Source organism: Antedon mediterranea, chromosome 5, assembly GCF_964355755.1.
Source record: "Antedon mediterranea chromosome 5, ecAntMedi1.1, whole genome shotgun sequence".
Lineage (NCBI taxonomy): Eukaryota > Metazoa > Echinodermata > Crinoidea > Comatulida > Antedonidae > Antedon > Antedon mediterranea.
In genome coordinates, this window is record NC_092674.1 from 22,856,896 (window position 1) to 22,877,357 (window position 20,462).

Genomic DNA, 20,462 nt, shown 5'->3' on the forward strand with positions numbered 1-20,462 from the left:
ATTTAGAGCAACCAGTCAATATGTTAGATTTGTATTATCAATGTTTTTAGTCGCGTGGACGCGACTCTATAGTTCACTATGTCGGTCGGTCGGTCTGTCGGTCTGTCTGTCGGTCCGGTATCACTATGCGTTTTAGCACGCGACTTATGGCTGTTGGCCTTGTTACTTAATAAGTAAAGTAAGTTACAAGGTTCTTTAAATGAAAAACTGAGGCAGTAATTTTTATCTTTTTTATCTAATGGTCTGTATTTTATCAATATACTTACCAATATTTGCTTAGATTATTTTTAAAATTGTCCAAAAAATTAATTAAACATTTTTTTTTTTTTTGGTGGTAACTTGATAAATCTGAATTATCTCTTTGGCTTGTTGAGTGTCGGTTAATTTTAGTAGGGTTGGTGAAATATGTTAATAATATGGCTCTATTATATCAATTCTAGATTTCTTTTTCCTTCCATCATAGGGGCTGGAGATGTTGTTTGTCCATTTTGGGCGGATTTCTATATAAGGCTTGTCCAAATTTAGGGTTTTTGTCAACTCTAGAGGCTTTTGTTGGCGCCATGCATTGTTTTGTCTATAATGAGGGAGAAGGCTATTTTAAAAATGTATCAACAGCGTTTAATATAAACTTAACATTGCAATAGCTTGTTTTGTCAACCAATGATGACTATCATTAAAGGAAAATAGAAAGTCTTTTTTATATGTAACAATTCATATACTGTAATTTGGGTTTATGTTTATTTCATTTTGATAAGGTTTCTCTTTTAATATATTGCTTAGGTCCATAATGTTATATTAACAAATTATGTTTACATGTTCGTGTTTTTTTGTAACAGTTCGTAATTAGGCCTAGATATTAGTCTTACTTAGTGGACAATTTTATGTAAAGAAATTACCAATAAAATACAAAGTCGTTAGGGTTCTAAATTATTTTTCACAATACAGATATTATGAGACCAAACAGAACAATAATATCAAAATTAAATTGGGTCATTACAGTATTATTGTTGCTCTAAAAACATCGCGTGATAAAAGGAAAAATATAGTCGCCTTGAAACAAAGTTAATAAGTACATAGGTAAATACATGGCCTTTTTTTTCTTCAAATCATTATTGATTTTCATCAATTGTTCAATACCAAACCGACATTACATATACAAATAAATACTAACTACAGTAATATATTGTTTTCATGATCTGGGATGATAGGATCACCTCATGAGAACGCGTTTCTGTGCTGTAAGCCTTGTAGGGCTATTCTGTAGTCTTTTCATTATATTTTTCAGGCTCAAATGTTCTTATTTCTTCAGACGGTTTTAGAAAATGTTCGTAATGTTACTTTTGTTTGTGTTTCTTTATAACGTTTATTCCAGCTCGTTTATGTTTTGTGCTTCTAACTTTTCAGGTTATTCTGGAGATTTGTAATGCTCGCCTTCAGACCTCATTGACATTTTCTATTAAACTATTAGGCTTATACGGTAAAACAAAAGAAACACAGTGGGGTAATATACAAGATAATAAGTTTAAGATAAGGTTGTAAATGACTACAATAATATGATACCAAATAACATAATTCGTTTTTGTAAATTTATTCACTGTACATTTATAAATTACTCTACAAAGGTCGTCGAAAGACGAAAAAAATATCTTTGAACATTATTTACTTCAGCCAAGGCAATCTAACAAGAGGATGCTGAGCTATGGAGATCAGATGGTTTACCTGTGGCTGCGACACGAAACAGTTCCACGCCCCTTAACAGACACCGCATGCCAACATACTGTTAGTATTTGTCGCAGGCAGACATAAGATCAAAGGACATTGTTTTCTATTTAAGACGTTCTATTTTTACTTGTATTTAAGAGGTACCATTTCACTCATAAACATTCGTCATTCATCTGTGCAATTCCACATTATACAATGGCTCCCTTTTAGGCGTGCACAGTTTTTAAAATACTTCAACATTATATTAATGCTGCTACACATAGCTTAAATTTTACATTGTCAAATTGCACAAGGGTTTTTTTGTTGTTCATTTAGAATAACGACAATGTTTTTGGTATCAGCTAGAAAAAACTATAAATAATTGTTCAGTAAAATACTATTCAGTAAAAAACAATCCTTAAAACACTATTAACATATTATTTACATTACTTTTATGCTATGCTTTTTCCCATAAAAATGTCAACAATATAAAATAAGTGGACATATAAAACTCGCCTGGTAGACATTGAAACAACATAAGTCGCCATTGCGTTTGGGAATAATAAGAATATAAAAATCTGATATTAATGGCATGGCTTTTGTGCGCGTGCGTTAAATATTTGTCTATCTAATGAAAGATGTGTATTCAAGCTGTTGGCTTCTGATTGGTCAGAAATTAACAATGTTAAAATCCGGATGAGAAAATCGTTTAAGCATTGAAAGAGAATTAATGGGTGAAGTATATTAATCTGTTATTGCAAAAGCAACGATTCGTCTTGTTACAATTCATTTCAGTCCTTGACTGTCGTTTTGTAATATATTTTTTATATACCGAATAAATAAATTTAAAAAAATACTGGGTCATTTAATCCATGCACTGTATCAAAATGTTTAATTCCACAAAGAATCTTTGGTAATTTTTGAAGAACTAAATCAAGAAGCATTCTTAGCCTATACAAACTAATCAAATTCCAATTCTCAACAAACATAACTAAAATGTAAGCCCTTTATTAAAAAAAGAATCACTAGATTTCCTATATTGTTCAGTAAAATATAGTTTTGTACAAAAATGTACATATAAGTATAGTCGCTATTCACTATTGCAATTCATTGTAACCAAAATAAATGATAAGACACAAAAACAATGTGCTAAACTTTTTAAAAATATTACAAAAACAAGTTATTTATATATTGTTTCTAAAAAGAACCGTAAGACTTAAAAAGACATATTCTCCAGTGCCACAAAGAATTAAATTATATAGTTAAAATACAGGGGCGGATTGCAATAAAGGTCTTAACAGCGGTCTTAGACTTAAGACCAAGATGATACCCTAAGACTTTCAGTGCCTTGGGCTTAGATCTAAGCCTAAGACAAAGTCTTTATATTGCAATCCGCACCAGATAATGAATGTCTACTGTTATATTTTCCTGCCATGTGACCCACAATCGTTCAATCAATTGACAGGAATTAATTTAGATGTTATTATAAAACAATCTATCTTTTCAAATCTTTCAAATATTCCCTCTCCATAAACATTCATTGTACAGGAAGCTAAATGAAATTCTTTGAAGGAGTTATTTTAATGTTTTTGTATATTATTTTCTAGAAATATAATAATTTACACTATAATATAAATAACAAGGTTCCTTCATATGCTATACATCTGAGTTACCATAGGGATGGTAAACAACTGACGGTGGATAGGCTGGGTCGTTGTAACCACCCTCCATATGCGAGCTGTTATTTTGAATATAGTATGCACTGGGTATAAATACATTTTGACCTTCTGGATAAACAATATCTGGCGGATCTTCGTATTCTACGATAATTTTCGGTTTTTTCTTTTTCTTTTTCTTCTTTCGTTTGATTGGCTCCAGTGTGTTGGGGTTGTGAATAATCGTGTCGTTCACAATACTGTCGTCATAGTTAATACTGTCAGAAAACAAATTATAATAAACATAAATTAATATACTGTTAATGATTAATTAATAATAATTAATTTTGTAGAATTATTAATATACAATATATATCAATTAATTTTATAAATAATCATTAAAACCCTGGCATGATATTATATTGTTTTATTTGTTAGGTGTTAATCTACAAGGCCATGTTAAGCTCTGTCTAAACTAGTTTGGCAAAAAATGTGCCCAAATATGGTAGTGATATACCCAAATGTGGTAGTGATATGACATCAACATGTCCATATATGACATAAAGTTTTATAGTGTAGACAGAGCTTCAGACAGTAGAGCCTCCTAATTTGGGACACCTCATAATCAGAGAACACCCATATTAAGGGACACTTTCCAAAGAAGGGGATATATATGTTTTAAAAATATGGCCAACCCCTATTCAGGGACACCCTTATTAGATGTCCCCATCCTTTAAATCAAAGGAAGTATAAATAACATATTTGATTAATTCATTTCAAATAAAAAATATATTTAATTATTATTTGAGTAATGTATACTGATTTAAATTATGGATTCTGAAAGTCAATTTCACAATTTAATGATGCAAATGATATTTTATTGAAATTGGAAATACATTAACAATATTAAACACAACTATTGTGTAAGGAAAACTAAAAATAATTAGGTTGGATTTAATCATCTACTAAACATGCAAGGTAATTGATCTGAGTGTATTATTACCATATTGATATTAAAATAAATATGAAATATTGGTCATAATTGTAAATTATTTAAAGAAATATAGGTCAAATTAATTGCAAAACAAATACATCTCTTGAAACTTTAAAGTTAGGGTTAATGTACTGTTAATTTGCATTATTATACAGGTGCAAGTTTGCCTGGTTTGGCATTCCTTTGTTGTGTGTGAGAGTCAGTGAAGCCTAGGCTATTGTAGAAGCAACTCATTGATGCTAGCTAGGCAGTAAAACCTGGATTATTGCTGAGAGGCTAAACAAGATATGTGCTTAGATAAACACAGTAACACATACAGAAGCATGAGATTATATTGTGCAAGATATTGGATACTTGGAGCTAAATTTAAACTTCTATGGACATTATTTACAGTAAAGTCAAGCCTGGATAATTGCAGAGGCTGATCATGTGTGAAACATACAGGACTAAAGACACAGTAAAGCCTATCCAATTGCAGAGACTATATAGTTGTAAAGAACACAGTGTTGATGTGGATGTATGTACAAGTACTAGAATGTTATGCACTATTTTGTGGAAAATTTGGTGAGTAAATTTTATATTTTTGCATTTTGAGGGAAAAGAAGACAAAGAGCAAAATTAGTTGAAATGTTATCTATGAATTGTGTTTAAACTGTGTCATTTTAATTTAGGACCATGTAATATTTTCCTTTTAATATTGTCCCTATTAATCTCTTAATCAGAGTTATTATGTGCAGGAGTGACGATGTTCACTCGCATTCAACCACCCTACCATATAAAGGTAAAGGTAAAAGTGAGTCCCGTGTTCTCTGAACGTAGGGGAATGAGCTGTTAGGAGCTCATTGTACTAAGCCTCGGCATTATGTGGTAGGGTGGCCAGTTCCTTTCCACGCCGCCTTTTTTCTCCCTAGTATTTTCAACCAGGTACTCATTTTCCAGCTGAGTGAACTGGGAGTTGTCGGGCATTGAACCCGGGTCCTGATGATGATAGTCCTGTATAACTGTATATAATAAAGTATTGATTGTAAATTTATCATAAAACTGAGAGCATATGAATGTGATCTTTGTTTGCACTTTCCTAAACAAATTTATTGAGAGCAAGTACTGTTCTATCATGAATACCATGAATGCATGGTGCTCTATTTATAGGATATTTTATCAAGCAGACATTTGTTGACTTTTTAAACTCTCTCATATTTGTCCATCTTTGCCCATTATAGTATTTATTTTTTTCGGCACTATTCCTAAACAGTTTTAAATCTAATAAATAAATAAACATACTTTGGATTTAGTAATTCCTTGGTTGCTAATGTCGATAATTCTACGTCCTGGTGAACATTTTTTCTATGCCAGACTGGCGAACCATTGTTGTTGTCATTTTCAGCACTGTTCGGTCGTAACTGAAAATCCTTTGTATCATTGTCGTCAGTGGGGTATGAGTTGGTTGATTGAAAGTAGTTAAAACCTTCAAAATTTGCTGGTATTCTGTCCAATCTTGTAACAGATTCTTTTGTTGTCAGTTCTCCTTTATCTTTGGTGTCATCCATCTGCCGGTTCACATCGTATCGTTCCTGAAAGACATTGTTACATAGGTTGCCATTTGGAATAATAAAATACTGTATTTATTACAGTATTTGGACTGGATTTCTAAGGGTCATCAAACTTAAACTAGTATGCATATTGTCGAAATATGAATTTAGGAATTGTTCAGTCATAAGGAAATATTGTGGAGCTGTAGCTTGGTGGTTAACATGGTTGCCTTCCAATCCAATGTCCAGGGTTCAATCTTGACCTAGTATCAGAGATGTAAACACTTGACTTTCTACTCTATTTCCAAAACCTCAAATGGGACTTTGTATTGCGCAATAAATGTTTAGTTTATCCATCCTGTAATTAGTGAGTTTCTTGCTGTTGGATGAGTATGATACAATATTTTAAATAGCCCTGGGCCTATTTTACTTTAAACTAGGACTATATTCGGATCAAGGATAGTGTATGATTTGTTTAAGTTGTAGATGGATAGGTGATGAGAAAAATCAAACAATATTTCAAAACAACAAACAACTTTCTTTAATCTAATATCAAATTTATTTAAAACATTGGTATGATCTATTTCAATATTAATTAGATAATAAATAAATACAGTATTTTCCAAGATAATTTCACTGACCTTGCGTACAGCTAAAGAAACGTCTCTCGGAATATCTGGTATTACATAGGCCAGGAAAAACATAAGTGCAAATACAATATGCTGTAAAAAATAAACAATACATAAAAATATAAAACAGCGAACAGCTACCAAAATCAAATTGAAATTGTAGTTTTTAACATTTGACATGGGAGTGGTGATGTTTACAGAGTAACTGCATAAAGCTTTGTCTACACTATCAAACTTTATGTGACAGAAGAATGTGATGTGCCAATTATATGGACATGATGATATCATATCACTACTATATTTAGGCATATCACTAGTGTAGACAGAGATTTAGATAATGTACTTGTTTGACAATTAAGTACCACTATCCAACTAAAGTATACTATGTACATTAACTTTTTATTAAGATGTCAAATAACTTTTTATTAAGATGTCAATTTGTCTCAGTTAAATGTACATAAGGACTTAGATGGAAATAAGTTACACTGAAAATGTGAAACTTTATCTAATTATCCTTGGTTCATTTTGTTCTGTTTCCATTGTTTGACACCTTCTGTTTTGTTGTACTTTTCTGGTGTTGTCTTTTGAATTTGATGTACTGTTTATCGTCTTTTTTATAATGTATTTATGTATGAACCAAATAAATTCAATCAATCAATCAGCTGTTGATAGTATAGTTTCATAGATGTCCGGAATTTATTTCTACATCAGCTAGGATTTCCTAATGGTTGATTATACATTATCTGGTATTAAATTAATGAACCATAAAAGGCACCAAATATTAATACAGTAGTACAGTAGTACTACAGTCCCCAGGGAACAATAGGGATGTCCCTGAATACAGTAGGTGTTATCCGTAATGTGTGTGTAACATATACTGTATTGCCCCTTGTTTGTTTCACAAGAAAATTTTCCATGACTAGGGGTGTCCAAAGGAGAGGATCTACCATAGTTATAAATAGCACTTACTTCAAACACCAGGACAACCCAGAGCTTGCCCTCTGGGTCATAATCTTTGCCCCACTGGGCAGTGAATGAGATGATAAAAGCATTGCTGATCACACCAGCTATGTTGATGAAATTTAGAATTGCAAACCACATACCTAGAATAGAAATAAATATGTTTTACACCAAACATCCCTGACAGAATATACACTATAGACAGTATTATGTTATACATCTCTTTTGCAGGAGTTGGCTATGGCTATGGTAAGTATGGATATTTGTTTGTTATTAGCTAAATGTTGAACATGGTACCGAATATTTGACAAGAAATGTACATATTGTTTTCAGGTGGGACACAAACACACAACCTCTAGATCACTAGCCTAAAATTTATACCGATAGACCACCAAGCTTGCTATGATGACTAAGGCTAGAATCTAAAACATCTTTACTTATAGATATCTACAAATGATAGGGCGCAATTTGGCAAAAGCGTTTATCTCATGCCTACAGTAGCTTACTTTACTTTTACAATAGCCCATGTTTTCTGAGAGAGTGTTATGATATGAAAAGATGAAAGTCCCTTAAAATACCCTTCTACAATAACTGACTAAACCGCCAACCATGCTCTCACATGGGCACACTCTAATGTACTGAATACCACCATTTATTTTTGTAATGTGGTAATGAACTCCAAAGATATTGATATGTATGATCAAATACTTCTAATATTGTGCTTGTGTTATAACTGATATCCATAAGGGAAGCAGCACTTATAGACTATCGTTGGTACAACTACTGTTGGTTTGTGTAATCTGAGGTTATCAAGCATTTATTTGAACCATATGTGTTCAATACAAAACAAGACACTTTGATCTGTTTCTTACCAATATCTTGTGAGATATATGGAACTGGTCTTTTGTTAAACCACAGTAAACGCTTTGCATCTACTCGTATATCAATCACATTTGTCAGTAACTGAATGAGTGGTGCCAGGGGAAGGGCTGATGAAAAAAGCTGAAATGAGATGAAAAGTAATAGATACAATTTTGTATTAATATTCTCTGATAAAATGTGATCATGTTGTCTATTTTGTGCCTAGCTTACCTGGATAAATGACAAATGCCCTATTCTCCTCATGGAGTGAGATTATCAAGGTAAGCTAGCACTTACCAACACCATTTCTGGTTTTTGTAATTTATATACAAGCTAATATTCTCCATTGTTTTGTTTTATGAAAGCAGACTTTAAAGTAAAATTTGGCTGATGATCTAACTAGTGACAATAACACTCATGTTGACTTTAAATGGAAGTTGGTAACCCGAGTATTTATGTTACTTTGAACTATCAATTTGGTAATCATCATTAAATACAATTAGTAATCAGGTCACCAAGAGTGCAGTTATGTTGAACTTTGACTGTATGGCAATAATATACAGTATATAAAACTGTTTTCGGAACTTGTGTGTGCAACCAAGTTTTATGATACTTCAGGATGTACATACTGTATAGAGAAATATTGTTGTTACCCCATTTTAATGGGGTTCGATTGTTAGTCCTGTATAATTATTTGCCTACCATTAGGTAACCATACATGATGATTTTCTCATTGTATTCCCAAAGTGTAAAGTCTTTGATTGGTGGCTTTAATCGTTCCTTCTCTAAGAATTCTAACTCTTCCAACTTTATCTTCTCGGATGCTGACACTTTGGCTTTTCTGCAACATTTCCGCCGCCTCCACAGCTTTTTTAAGAATCTTGAAAAGAATTATAATAATTGTTTGAAAAAGATATCGCACGCCATTTGACTAAGAATTGGTTGGTAACATCAACCTTATCAATCAAGAGGATTTTTAGTTGGTAAAATGCTAAGTACAGTATATTTCTTATATATCTATATGTCTGTTTTTGTTTTTGACGTCTGAGTTAGTGAAAAACTAAGTACTGTATGTACTTTAGAAAAAATATCTCATGATGTTGTAGGTCTGACAGAGTATGCTCTACTCTCCTTCTAAGAAAGGTTTAGTAGTTTAGTCACTAACTATAGTTAGGTGACTAGTAAACCTTTCACAAATTCCTTAAAGTATTCGTAGCTAGGTACTTTGGGTAAGCCTTCATATACTGTATGGCATAGGCCTAAAGTCTAAACATACTTTCTTTTGTGAACACTTACGGAATGATTAAATCTTTAAGGAACTTTGGAAAAGGTTTCATCAGCATCAGAACAAAGACTTGAAGTGAGAGTAAGGACATGCAGTTGTCGTCGGCACAAGGATCCATAAACTTGTCACCCATATTGAGAAATCCATCATCTGTTGTCAACTGAAAACCAAATGTAGTTTATTGATAACTTACTGTATGGCTCAGGTTTGAATAAACTAAGACTGGATTGGGAATATTGCATTTTTAAAGATATTATTGTCCCCCGAAAAAACTATTTTAAATTTAATTTGTGGAATATGCCATTTTCATGTCACACAATAGTTAATCACTTTGACCACAAATTGAATAAAAAACTTTACTTTAAAAAAATTTGAGTAAAAGCCAAAAAAAATAGTCAAATTGGTTTTTTTTAGGTTTTTTAGATAAATTTATTTATTTTTTTGAAATGATTGTGTTTTTTCTTCTACGGAAGTAAATAACTTTATTAAAACTACAAAATGGTATTTTCAAAGTCTGATTTTAATAATCTTCATTTTTAATTTTTTAAGGGGACAAATACATCTTTAAGTATTTTTAAATTTTAAATTACAGCATTTGTTCAGCGAACTAGATACACCATATTAGACTGTCCTTCAAAACATGACTTTATGTAACCTATTGGTGATTTTATTGATTTTAAGATCTTGATAATGAAACAATTTTCGATTGCTTTAGGAGAATAAATTATATTTCTTTTTTTTCTACTTAAGCATTCTTTTATTATATCCATTTGTTTTTTTTCTTTTAGCTTTTTTTAACTTAATAATAATGATTAATACAAAAAATTAAACATACATCACGAAAGAATGCAATGTAAAAGAGTGAAGTGTAACTGTTGACAAACTGGAACGCAAACAGCTTAATAATGAGGGCATCTTCATACATGGTTTGTGTCCGATGATTCTCTGTTCAAAAAACAAGAAAAAAAGAATAATTGTTGTGAAGTAGCGTTGTATCCTTAGGCAAGACACTTAACTTTAACGTTTGTCTCTCTCCACCCAAGTGTACAAATTGGTACAAATTTGCAATGATTACTAGCTACAAAAAACGACAGGGGTATATATGTACAGCGCTTAGAGGTTTCACAACTTTAATTTCTGTCTGCACGATCAAACTTTATGTTACAAAAAAATGTGATGCCCATAGTGACATATCACCCCCATATTTGGGCACATCACACTTTCTTAACTAAAAAGTATCACTTACCCCAGTCAGTAAGCTTGTAAGCAACATATTCATATATTTTTCCTAGTGTCATGATGCATGTGGAGTTCAGAATGGTACTCATCAGCGAGGCATAGAGTAGTTGCTCAACAGATGACCCGTCACGGAATAGGTACGACATTATTAACCGATACAGGATAACAGATATGGCGCTGGCTATCACTAATGAGGCCTAAAAAATAATAGGTTATGATACTTTCTTTACTATCCCATTTCCATTTTAAAATCTAAAGGTCAAATTTTGACTAGGAACACAAGTCAACAGTAGCCATTGTTTGATGGCTTGATCACAAGTGATCCGGTCCACTGCTACTTCCTGGAAATCTGTTTCTAGGTGACGTCATACTTTTTTGTAGCGTGATCGAGATATACAGCCCCTTCGTCGCGGTTGATTGCGTTAGCCCCCCTCTTTCGGATTTGGATTGCCTCTCTGATTCTACGCTTAAATGGGTTAGAGTCTCTGTCAAGAATTTTGGCCCCCTAACCCATTTAAGCGTAGAATCAGAGAGGCAATCCAAATCAGATTTCCAGGAAGTAGCAGTGGACCGGATCACTTGTGATCAAGCCATCAGCCAAGATGGCGAAAGCTAAAGAAAGTGAGTAATTTCATTTGGATTTGTCAAACAAAATGATTTATTTATTATCTACAATCCTACAAAATGCACGTATTTACTGTACTGTATGTTGTCATTCTCCATTAACTTCTTTGGGACAACCCTATTCAGGTGACTAAATGTATATTTTCATATAAAATAAACCAAGGAAAAATATATGTTATATTATGGCCAACACCAATTAAGGGGACATGTCCACTATTAATGGGACACTTTTTTAAGGGTCTACTTATTAGTGCCATCACATGCAATGCCCACATGATGTTTCCATTACCCAATATTAATTCAAACTGTTTTAAGATAGCATTCTTACACTGTGGTATTGCACAGCAAATTATTCACAATAGCTGCGGTGAAGTTTAAAGGGCAATCAAATACTTTTTTTGTTAATTTATTTTTTTGATAGATTGAAAACTTACCATGAATATAAGAATACTAAATGATGTCATAAATTTTAGAAACTGCTTGTAGAATGGGTAGTACCAATCTGGCAAATTAGACACTGGGTCCTGAGAAAAAAATAAAATTTATTGTCTATAATGTCAAATAAAAAATAGTAAATTCCTCCTTTTAGAGGAGTGAGCATGTTATTGAAAAGTATATACAGTATTGTATATGTTAGTTATAGCTATTATTATGTTGTACACCAAAGATAATCCACTAAGAACTTCCAGTGGGGTCCGGGCAGTACACCAGGAGGCGATTCCTACTCTTTTCGAAGAGTGTACTGTGTCCTTTTACATGCACAACATGTTGCACACAGGACCAACTGCTTAACATGATGGTGCACTATCTACATGTATTCCAACCTGCTAGTTTGAACACACAAAAAGATCTAGGTGATGGGATTCGAAACATGGACCAAAGGAAACTTACGGTACTTCACGGTTCAATGCAGAACGCAGTGACTACCACTAGTAGTAGCTGACTGCACTATATGCTGTTCTCTATGTTTTATGTAAATTACACAAACCAACAGTGGTGTTGGTAGTCTATGAGTGACGCTTACCTGGATAAACCAACATAAGCCTCTCTCTCCGACGAGAGGTAAACATTACGAAAAGAAGAACATTAATAACATTAATTTTTCCCCACCCCCGTCGGATAATGGATCAGTCCGCCACCAGTACGCCCTCAAGTGAGACACACCCACTTATCATCGTCATCATTTCTCAAGACCACCTGCCTGAGGGGACGGTAGGGAGGGCGTTTATCCAGGTAAGCGGCACTCATAGACTACCAACACCACTGTTGGTTTGTGTAGTCTATATCGTGCCTAGCTTACCTGGATAAACCAACATAAGCCAGTGTAGCACCGGACTAGAGTCTAGTCGGAGGCGGGAGGCAAGGTAAACATTGTCATACATACCTAGTGTCTGGGCTTCAAGATTGAAGCCGCCACCGTAGACTGGTTTGCGGAGGTATCCGACAGGTAGTGGGATGTGAAGGTGGACTGTGATCGCCACCATGCCGCTTGCAGGATGTCTGGAAGGGGCACCCCAGCAAACAGCGCCCATGAAGCGGCTATGCCACGCACTTGGTGCATATGTGCCGGAGGAGGCGTATTTGTGGAGTCGTAACCAGCCCGGATGGCTGCCACGACCCAGTTTGCCAGCGTCGACCGAGCAGCCGGTCGGAAGGGTGCAACTGTCGATACGAACAGATGTGACGCTGAGACCCGAATGGACTCTGTGCGTTTGATGTAAAACTTTAGTGCCCGCACCGGGCACCAAAGTCTGTCTTCCTCAACCCCTGAATATGCAGCAATGGTGGGAATAAACACAGTCGGCGGCGAGAAGTTCAATGTCTGAGATTTTGCAAGGAAATCTTTTCTAAAAACCAACCGCGCGCCACCCCGTTCAAACCTGATGTGCCCTGGCTCCAGAGAAAGAGCATGCAGTTCACCTCTGCGCTTGCACGAGGCTAGTGCAATCAAAAAGGCAGTTTTGAGAGTCAGGTTGTAAAGTGATGCCCTACTCAGGGGCTCGAAGGGTGGACGCATAAGAGCGGCTAGGACGACATTGACGTCCCAACGTGGAATCAGGGCCTTAGTAGGAGGCCGTTCTCGAAACATCCCGCGAAGCAAACTGGAAATTGCAGGGGATGAAGAGATGGTCGAGCCGTCTTTAAAATTCGGAATTACTGCAGCCAAGGCAGACCGATAGCCGGATACGGTGCGAACCTGCAGACCTGACTCAAACAGGTAATGTAGGAAAGCGCAGACCTGGCCCAAAGTCACTTTCATAGGGTCGGTCTTCTGGCGCTTGCACCATTCGAAAAAGTGTTTTAATCGGCTATTGTAGACAGCAAGAGTGGATTCCCGTCGGGATTTCGCCGCGAGGGCGGCCGGACCATCTGGAATGCCTGAGTCTCTGAAACGATCCCTGACAATGGCCATACAGTCAGGTCGAGGGATATGAGGTTCGGTAGAGCAAACCGAGCTCGGCCCTGCGTCAGCAAGTCGTTCCGAATCGGAAGACGTAACGGCTGATCGTACAGAAGGCCTAGAAGCAGTGGAAACCACGGCTGCCTGGGCCAATACGGCGCTATTAGTAGGACTCGGCATTGATGGCGCTGAATGTGCGTCAGGACCAGTGGCAGTATTGAAATCGGTGGAAAGGCATATGCCCAAAGGTTGTCCCATGGTATGGACAGGGCATCCACCGCCCACGCATGTGCATCCCGATATCGACTGCAGAACGTCGGGAGCTGCGTGTTGCCTGACGTCGCAAACAGATCTACATGGGGCCGCCCAAAGTGGTTGAAGATCTGGGTGGCGATTATTGGAAGAAGACGCCATTCCGTAGGACGTAGAAGTGGACGGGACAGTGCGTCCGCCACTATGTTCAGACGACCCGCAATGTGGGCCGCTGACAGTTGGATGTTGTGTCTTATACACCACATTAGCAACGTCCACGTGTGGCAACATAGCGTGGGGGACCGTGTACCCCCTTGCCTGTTTATGTATGCCACGACGGTTGTGTTGTCGGAATTGACGAGAACATGGCGATTTGCCAGATGGGGAAGAAGAGCCTCCAATGAGCGCTCGACTGCCCAAAGTTCGAGCAGGTTGATGTGGGCGCGCGTCTCCTCGGGCGACCAGAGGCCGGAGACGGTATGTGACCGCCCCAGCCTACTTCGGATGCGTCCGTTTCCACACGGACATCCGGAATTGACCTTTGTATAGGTGTGCCCACAAGTAACCTGTCTTCCACGAGCCACCATTCGAGATGCGAGATAATGAACGCATTCGTTGGAACCACCTTGTGTAGAGAGTCTGATCTTGGGCGGTATGCTGCCAGAAGGTGCAGATATAGAGGCCGCATCCTTAACCGGCAGAACGGAACGAGGGCGACGAAGCTGGCCAGTGACCCCAAGGTGCGTAGCCAGTCGTACGCCGTCGGAGCCTGAGCATTGATAAGATGTAGCACTGCAGTTCTTGCCTTGGCCACACGCTCGATGGATGGGCACGCACGGCCCGTAACCAAATTTATTTGGGCTCCGAGATACAGAGGGTTCTGAGAAGGGAGAAGACATGACTTCTCCTCGTTTATTATGAACCCTGCTTGTTCCGTCACGAGGCGGACAAAAGATAAGCTGCTCAGCAGCTGGTCCCTGGACTGGGCCACGATCAACCAATCGTCTAAGTACATGAACACTCTGATGCCGTGTTGATGAAAGAACGCCGCCAGGGTTCTCACTAGACGAGTAAACACTCGTGGGGCCGTTGAGAGGCCGAACGGCAGAGCTACGAATTGGTATACCTGATCGTGAATGCGAAAGCGCAGCCAACTCTGGTGTTCTTGCGCAATAGGCACGTGAAAGTACGCGTCTTTCAAGTCTATTGTGGCTGCCCAGTCCCCTCGTCTTAGCCCCAACAGGATAGATGAGACAGTCTCCATCCTGAACCTGCGGGGCCGGATGTACCGCTTGTTCAGACTTTTGAGGTTTAGGATGGGTCGCCAATCGCCCGATTTTTTCTGGGCGAGGAAAACGGTGGATTCGTGTCCCGGGATCGTAAGTTGTTCCTTTTGAACATGCACCACAGCTCCTTTCTGGAGCAGTGCTTCGAGGCCCGTCATGAGCGCTTGACTCTTTTCCGGCTCTGACGGAATCCTCGTGTGCCGGGCACCTCCGCTCACCGGAGGGCTCGAGAATTCGATACGATACCCGTGTGTCACGGTGGAGAGAACCCATCTGTCTGTGGTCAGGGTCTCCCAAACCCGTGAAAACCGTTTCAAGCGACCCCCCACCTGCCCGCCCTCGCTTGGAGGGACGGGCGTCCCCGGGCCGTCACCGGCGCTTCACATTATAATACCGGCGACCACTCCTGTTGGTGGCGCCTTTGCCACCCCTATTTCGCATTCCGCGAGGGGGGTGTGAAGCCTGTCTTGATGTAGAAGCCTGACTTTGCATAGGCTGAGCCGGTGGCGGCGGGGGAGGCTGCATCTGCTGAGGAGCCGGGACAGGCGGCGGTCGTGCGGCTGTCCTTGAGCGTGAATTGCTAGCTCGGCGTTTTTGCGGGAAGCGCGCTCTTGTCTCCCGACGAGCTTCCCTCTCACGAGCCCATTTATCCTCCTTCTGTGAGAAGGAGCCAAAGAACAAGTCCTGCGCCCCGAAGGAGTCAGACGTAGTAAACCTACGGAAATCGGTCGGTGCGATGTCAGTTGCACCCAAGACGTTAACGCGACGGGCCGCGGCCGCAGATAATGAGATCGTTGCCTGTTGATCAACAACCAGGCCCATGATCTGCTGTAGTAGAGCTATCACGTCCGAATCGCCCTGGGGCGGATGTTCTGGATCAGCCAGAAAGGATAGCAAGTACCCGGCCATAGAGGCGGCTCTAAGCGTCTCGCGTGCGGCCCTGTCGACGGACGTAAGGACGTCCTCTGTCCGGGATTCCGAAAGCTTAAAAAAATTAGTCCTGGACGGGTCCAGGTTCTGGTCCTCACGGACCCGTTCCTTCGCTGCCTCCGGGACGCTCGGCGCCGCGATGTACAGTTCGAATTGTTTCTGCGGCACCGGAAAAGCCGATGACAGGCTATAAGGCATAGGCCTACGAATCTTGGACTCCTTAGCGATCAGCTCCACACGTTCCACAAGTTCTGGATCGAGAGGCGTAACCGGGCACGAAGATACCTTCTTAAAGGGCGTGCGTACGCCAAAAGTGGAAAACCGCTTAGACGAAGGAGTATGCTTAGGCTCGCGATACGTGAAATTGACGCCGAGAAAGGACAGCACCGCGGGGACCGTCCGCATAACTAGCGCCTGCAGACCTTCCTCCCCTGGCCCGGCCTGCTCTCGTAAGCTATCTCTATCATCGTCAGAGAGCGAGGCCATCGTCCTGTCACTATCGTAATCCCTTTGCCGGACGGACGAACCATCGAAAAACGAGGTCTGCTGTGGGCCAACATCAATGTATGGAATATGGGGAGGAGGTCTAATCTGAGAGGGTACCTCAGGCTCATCCCTCGGCAGAGCTCTCACAGCTGCAACAATGGCTTGCAGTAACCCCGGAGAAAACTCATTCACCCCCGGAACCGCAGAGGCCGCAGCCGGTGCAGGCATATCTGGAAGGCTAACTTCCGGCGCGACGACAGGAGGGCCTGCCGTATCAACGGTACCCACCTTCGAAGGTGGTACCGCTTCCGTGCGCTCTTTAGGCTTAGGGAGCGATTTGAACTTGGACGGTGTCCAGCGGACACAAACATCGCACGGCGACAACTCGGTACACGTGCGGCAATTTATACACTCCAAGTGGCGGTCCCACTTCACGGTAGAGCGGGGACCCCTACATTTAATACAGTCCTGCTTAGGCATGGTGATCTAACAGACCTACTTTTCCCTACTAGCCTAACGAACAACAAAAGATCTTCCAGTATTTCTATCTAGGTGAAACACACTGGATAACGGCTTACAACGCTAAATTTTAACTCCTGGCAACCAGCCAAGGGTAACGATTCTAAACGTATCCACCACAAGATAACGATCTACTACACTTAGCTTCGTTTTCTTGCTCTATTCTTCTCTTCCAGTCTACAGTATAAAGGTCTTTATCGCAAATTCCTCAGGAATTCCAGGAATGTGTTCAAAAAAGACGTACGTACACAACGACGTTACGAAAAGAAATGATGACGATGATAAGTGGGTGTGTCTCACTTGAGGGCGTACTGGTGGCGGACTGATCCATTATCCGACGGGGGTGGGGAAAAATTAATGTTATTAATGTTCTTCTTTTCGTAATGTTTACCTCTCGTCGGAGAGAGAGGCTTATGTTGGTTTATCCAGGTAAGCTAGGCACGATATAGACTGACCTACTATTATTACCAGCTTTTCTGGTGCAATCAAATTACAGTCCATCATGACTTCAAACTGAAACATTAACTTAATTATAATTCTTACCGGCCTTTCTTTGGTGCCATAAAACTGAGGTCTATCAGGTTCCGAGACCTCAAACTGATCCACGTCCCATTCATATGCTAATCTTGAGTTGGTTCTTTTCCATATCTCTAAAAACACTGTACCTAATTTACAATTGTAAGAAATAGTTGTATAATTTGTTTGTGGATTCGTCAAACTTTCATTCCTTACAAATATGACTCTAATGATTGTCTTTTACATCGTTGGTATTACTTCAAGGGCGTTTTAATTTTGTTCTAGATAGGTCAACCGCATGGTAATAATATATAAGTCATAGCTGATAAATGCTAAATTAATTATTAAAGGCCTTTAGACAAAATAATATTGAAATAATAAGTGTATAATGATGCTTATTTGTTTAATTCAGAAATGTTCCGCTTGTGTATTCACAGTAGTATAGAAGTTGACTTACCCCAAAGACAAATGATGAGTGCATAAAATGGTGTGGCTTTGCTGTCAAAAGAGTTTTTGAAGACTGATAGCATATCAAATGCCAGGTCTGCAAGGCTGGACAAAGATATATTTATTAATGTTATGTATCAATCGAAAAGGCAACTTGCTGAAAAAATGACAATGCTGTGGGTATCAGTGGCTGGTTATAGATAGATACAAATAAAATAAGACCAGTCAGAGAGTTGCAACCTTCGCCTTTTTTACAGTTTAAAATGATTACTTTCTTACCTTCCTTCAGCATTTGCAATTTCTGAGGTAACATTAGCCAAATAACCGATGTCTTCTGATTTGTTGTATAAACTAATGTTTTGTTCAAGTTCACTCTGGAGATCCTCTAAGTCACTTATTCTTTGTTCCTCTGTATCTCTGTCATGTCGATACTGATCAACACTGACAAACAATAATATAAAAAAAATTTTATTGGTTTTTAGGCGCATGTTCATGTCAGGAAGAAGATCATAGTTTTAAAGTCCCTTATTTTTTAGTTTTCGTTTTTTAAAGTCTTTTTTATATAATCTTAAAATATAGATTAAAATTATCTCAGTCTTATCTTTTAGGTCTCCACCTCCACCAATTATGATACATATATACATAAGTATGGCATAAGTGTGGCATTTCAAAAAGATATTTGAATAGCCGTAGTAATATTACTAATGGTGTGTAAGAGAAACAACACATTTAAGTTTACCTGAGTAACAATCCGTATATCCATAAAGCTACACCCAGTAAGACAGGTAGCCAAAGCATAGTGGTCATGCAGCCAATCCATGCAAAATAAAGGGCTACCTTCTCACCAAAGTAATTACGTATTTTCCACATTGGTTGAAACTTAAAGAACTTTACCCATGTTCGCTGCAAGTCCTATAAAACAAAGAATTGTAAATTATGTAAACTTGAGTTGAACAGTTTAAATGGTTATGAAACTTTTACAAAATTTGAATAGCCATATATTAAATATGTAAATAATTTTTTAAACTGAGAGAGCAACAGAAGTTTTGCTATTTAATATTTTTCCCCCATATTGAAGATATCTACAGTAATATGTATGATATTCTTGAAAGTTTTGGATGTTATCTTACAAGCAAACAAAAAAGTATCAAGGATAATGGAATACAGTACCTCTCTAGGGTCAAGCTTTGGGTCAAACGGTATTTTAGCCTCCGTCGCCTTAAGCTCAGCCTCTTCCTCATCATCAAGATACTCAAACGGAGATTCCTCATGGAGTACAAATCCATCCTCATAAGCTCCTTTCATCAACATGAAGGGAAGACCTAGATGAATAATAATTACTTTGAAATTAATATGTGAGCAATAGAGAGAAATCAGTTTCTACAGATCTAAATTAGACAACATATTGGGTTGGCTTTTTGTTTTTTTGGTAATTCACCTCACGATATTAAATAAATAAACGAATCAGCAAATTAACATTGAAAAATCCAACCCTGTTGTTAATTGATAATGTACTTATATAATAATAACAATTTTGTTTTAAATTGAACAATAATGTACAAACAAATATAATAATATATACATTCATTATTTTTTAATAATTAATTAATTGGAAAATTCCTGGATTATTGTTACCTTGTCTTCGCATGGAGTCTTTGTCCCTTTTCTCAGCTTTAAGATTTATAAGCATTGAATCAACCTACAGTACATTGAACAAAATCAGGTTATACCTCAATATAGGCCTACTATTCTAAAATAATATTTGTCTTCAATTTATAAATCAATCGTAGGTCCTTTAAAAATTACAATAGGCTTAGGCTATATTCAATCTGAGGTCAATTCAATTGCCCGATAAAAATAGAATGAAAAATGGGTATAGAGTGGGAAGAGTGAAATTTCACTCATTCCTTGGTATAGTGTTTAAGAAACGACCATTCACACTAAAATCACTCTGAGTGATCGAAAAATGTAACATTGCCTAGAGTTTTCCCAGGCTGCTGGACTGAGTGTGAACACAGATTTAAGCTCTGTCGACACTATCAAACTCTGTGTGTCTCCATTTATGGACATGTTGTCATATTACTACCATAGTTGGACATACCACTGCCATATTTGGGCACAACACACTTTTTTTGTCAAAAATTTTGA

At 38.1% G+C, this 20,462-nt stretch overlaps 1 protein-coding gene across 2 annotated transcripts in view; it reads right to left on the bottom strand.

The window, feature by feature from the left end:
• Nucleotides 1-1,578: 1,578 nt before the first annotated feature.
• LOC140049620 (anoctamin-7-like) overlaps nt 1,579-20,462 on the bottom strand; it is a 28,326-nt gene continuing 9,442 nt past the window's right edge. For both annotated transcript variants that reach the window (XM_072094558.1, XM_072094557.1), the window contains 16 exons: nt 19,950-20,013; nt 19,485-19,636; nt 19,054-19,226; nt 18,594-18,755; nt 18,325-18,419; nt 17,895-18,016; nt 11,912-12,001; nt 10,861-11,050; nt 10,450-10,559; nt 9,626-9,774; nt 9,032-9,209; nt 8,341-8,470; nt 7,478-7,611; nt 6,521-6,601; nt 5,632-5,921; nt 1,579-3,634 (listed from right to left, as the gene is read on the bottom strand). In XM_072094558.1, the coding sequence (XP_071950659.1) occupies nt 3,358-3,634; nt 5,632-5,921; nt 6,521-6,601; nt 7,478-7,611; nt 8,341-8,470; nt 9,032-9,209; nt 9,626-9,774; nt 10,450-10,559; nt 10,861-11,050; nt 11,912-12,001; nt 17,895-18,016; nt 18,325-18,419; nt 18,594-18,755; nt 19,054-19,226; nt 19,485-19,636; nt 19,950-20,013 (2,397 nt within the window). In that variant the 3' untranslated portion in view covers nt 1,579-3,357. The remainder of the gene's footprint in view (nt 3,635-5,631; nt 5,922-6,520; nt 6,602-7,477; nt 7,612-8,340; nt 8,471-9,031; nt 9,210-9,625; nt 9,775-10,449; nt 10,560-10,860; nt 11,051-11,911; nt 12,002-17,894; nt 18,017-18,324; nt 18,420-18,593; nt 18,756-19,053; nt 19,227-19,484; nt 19,637-19,949; nt 20,014-20,462) is intronic.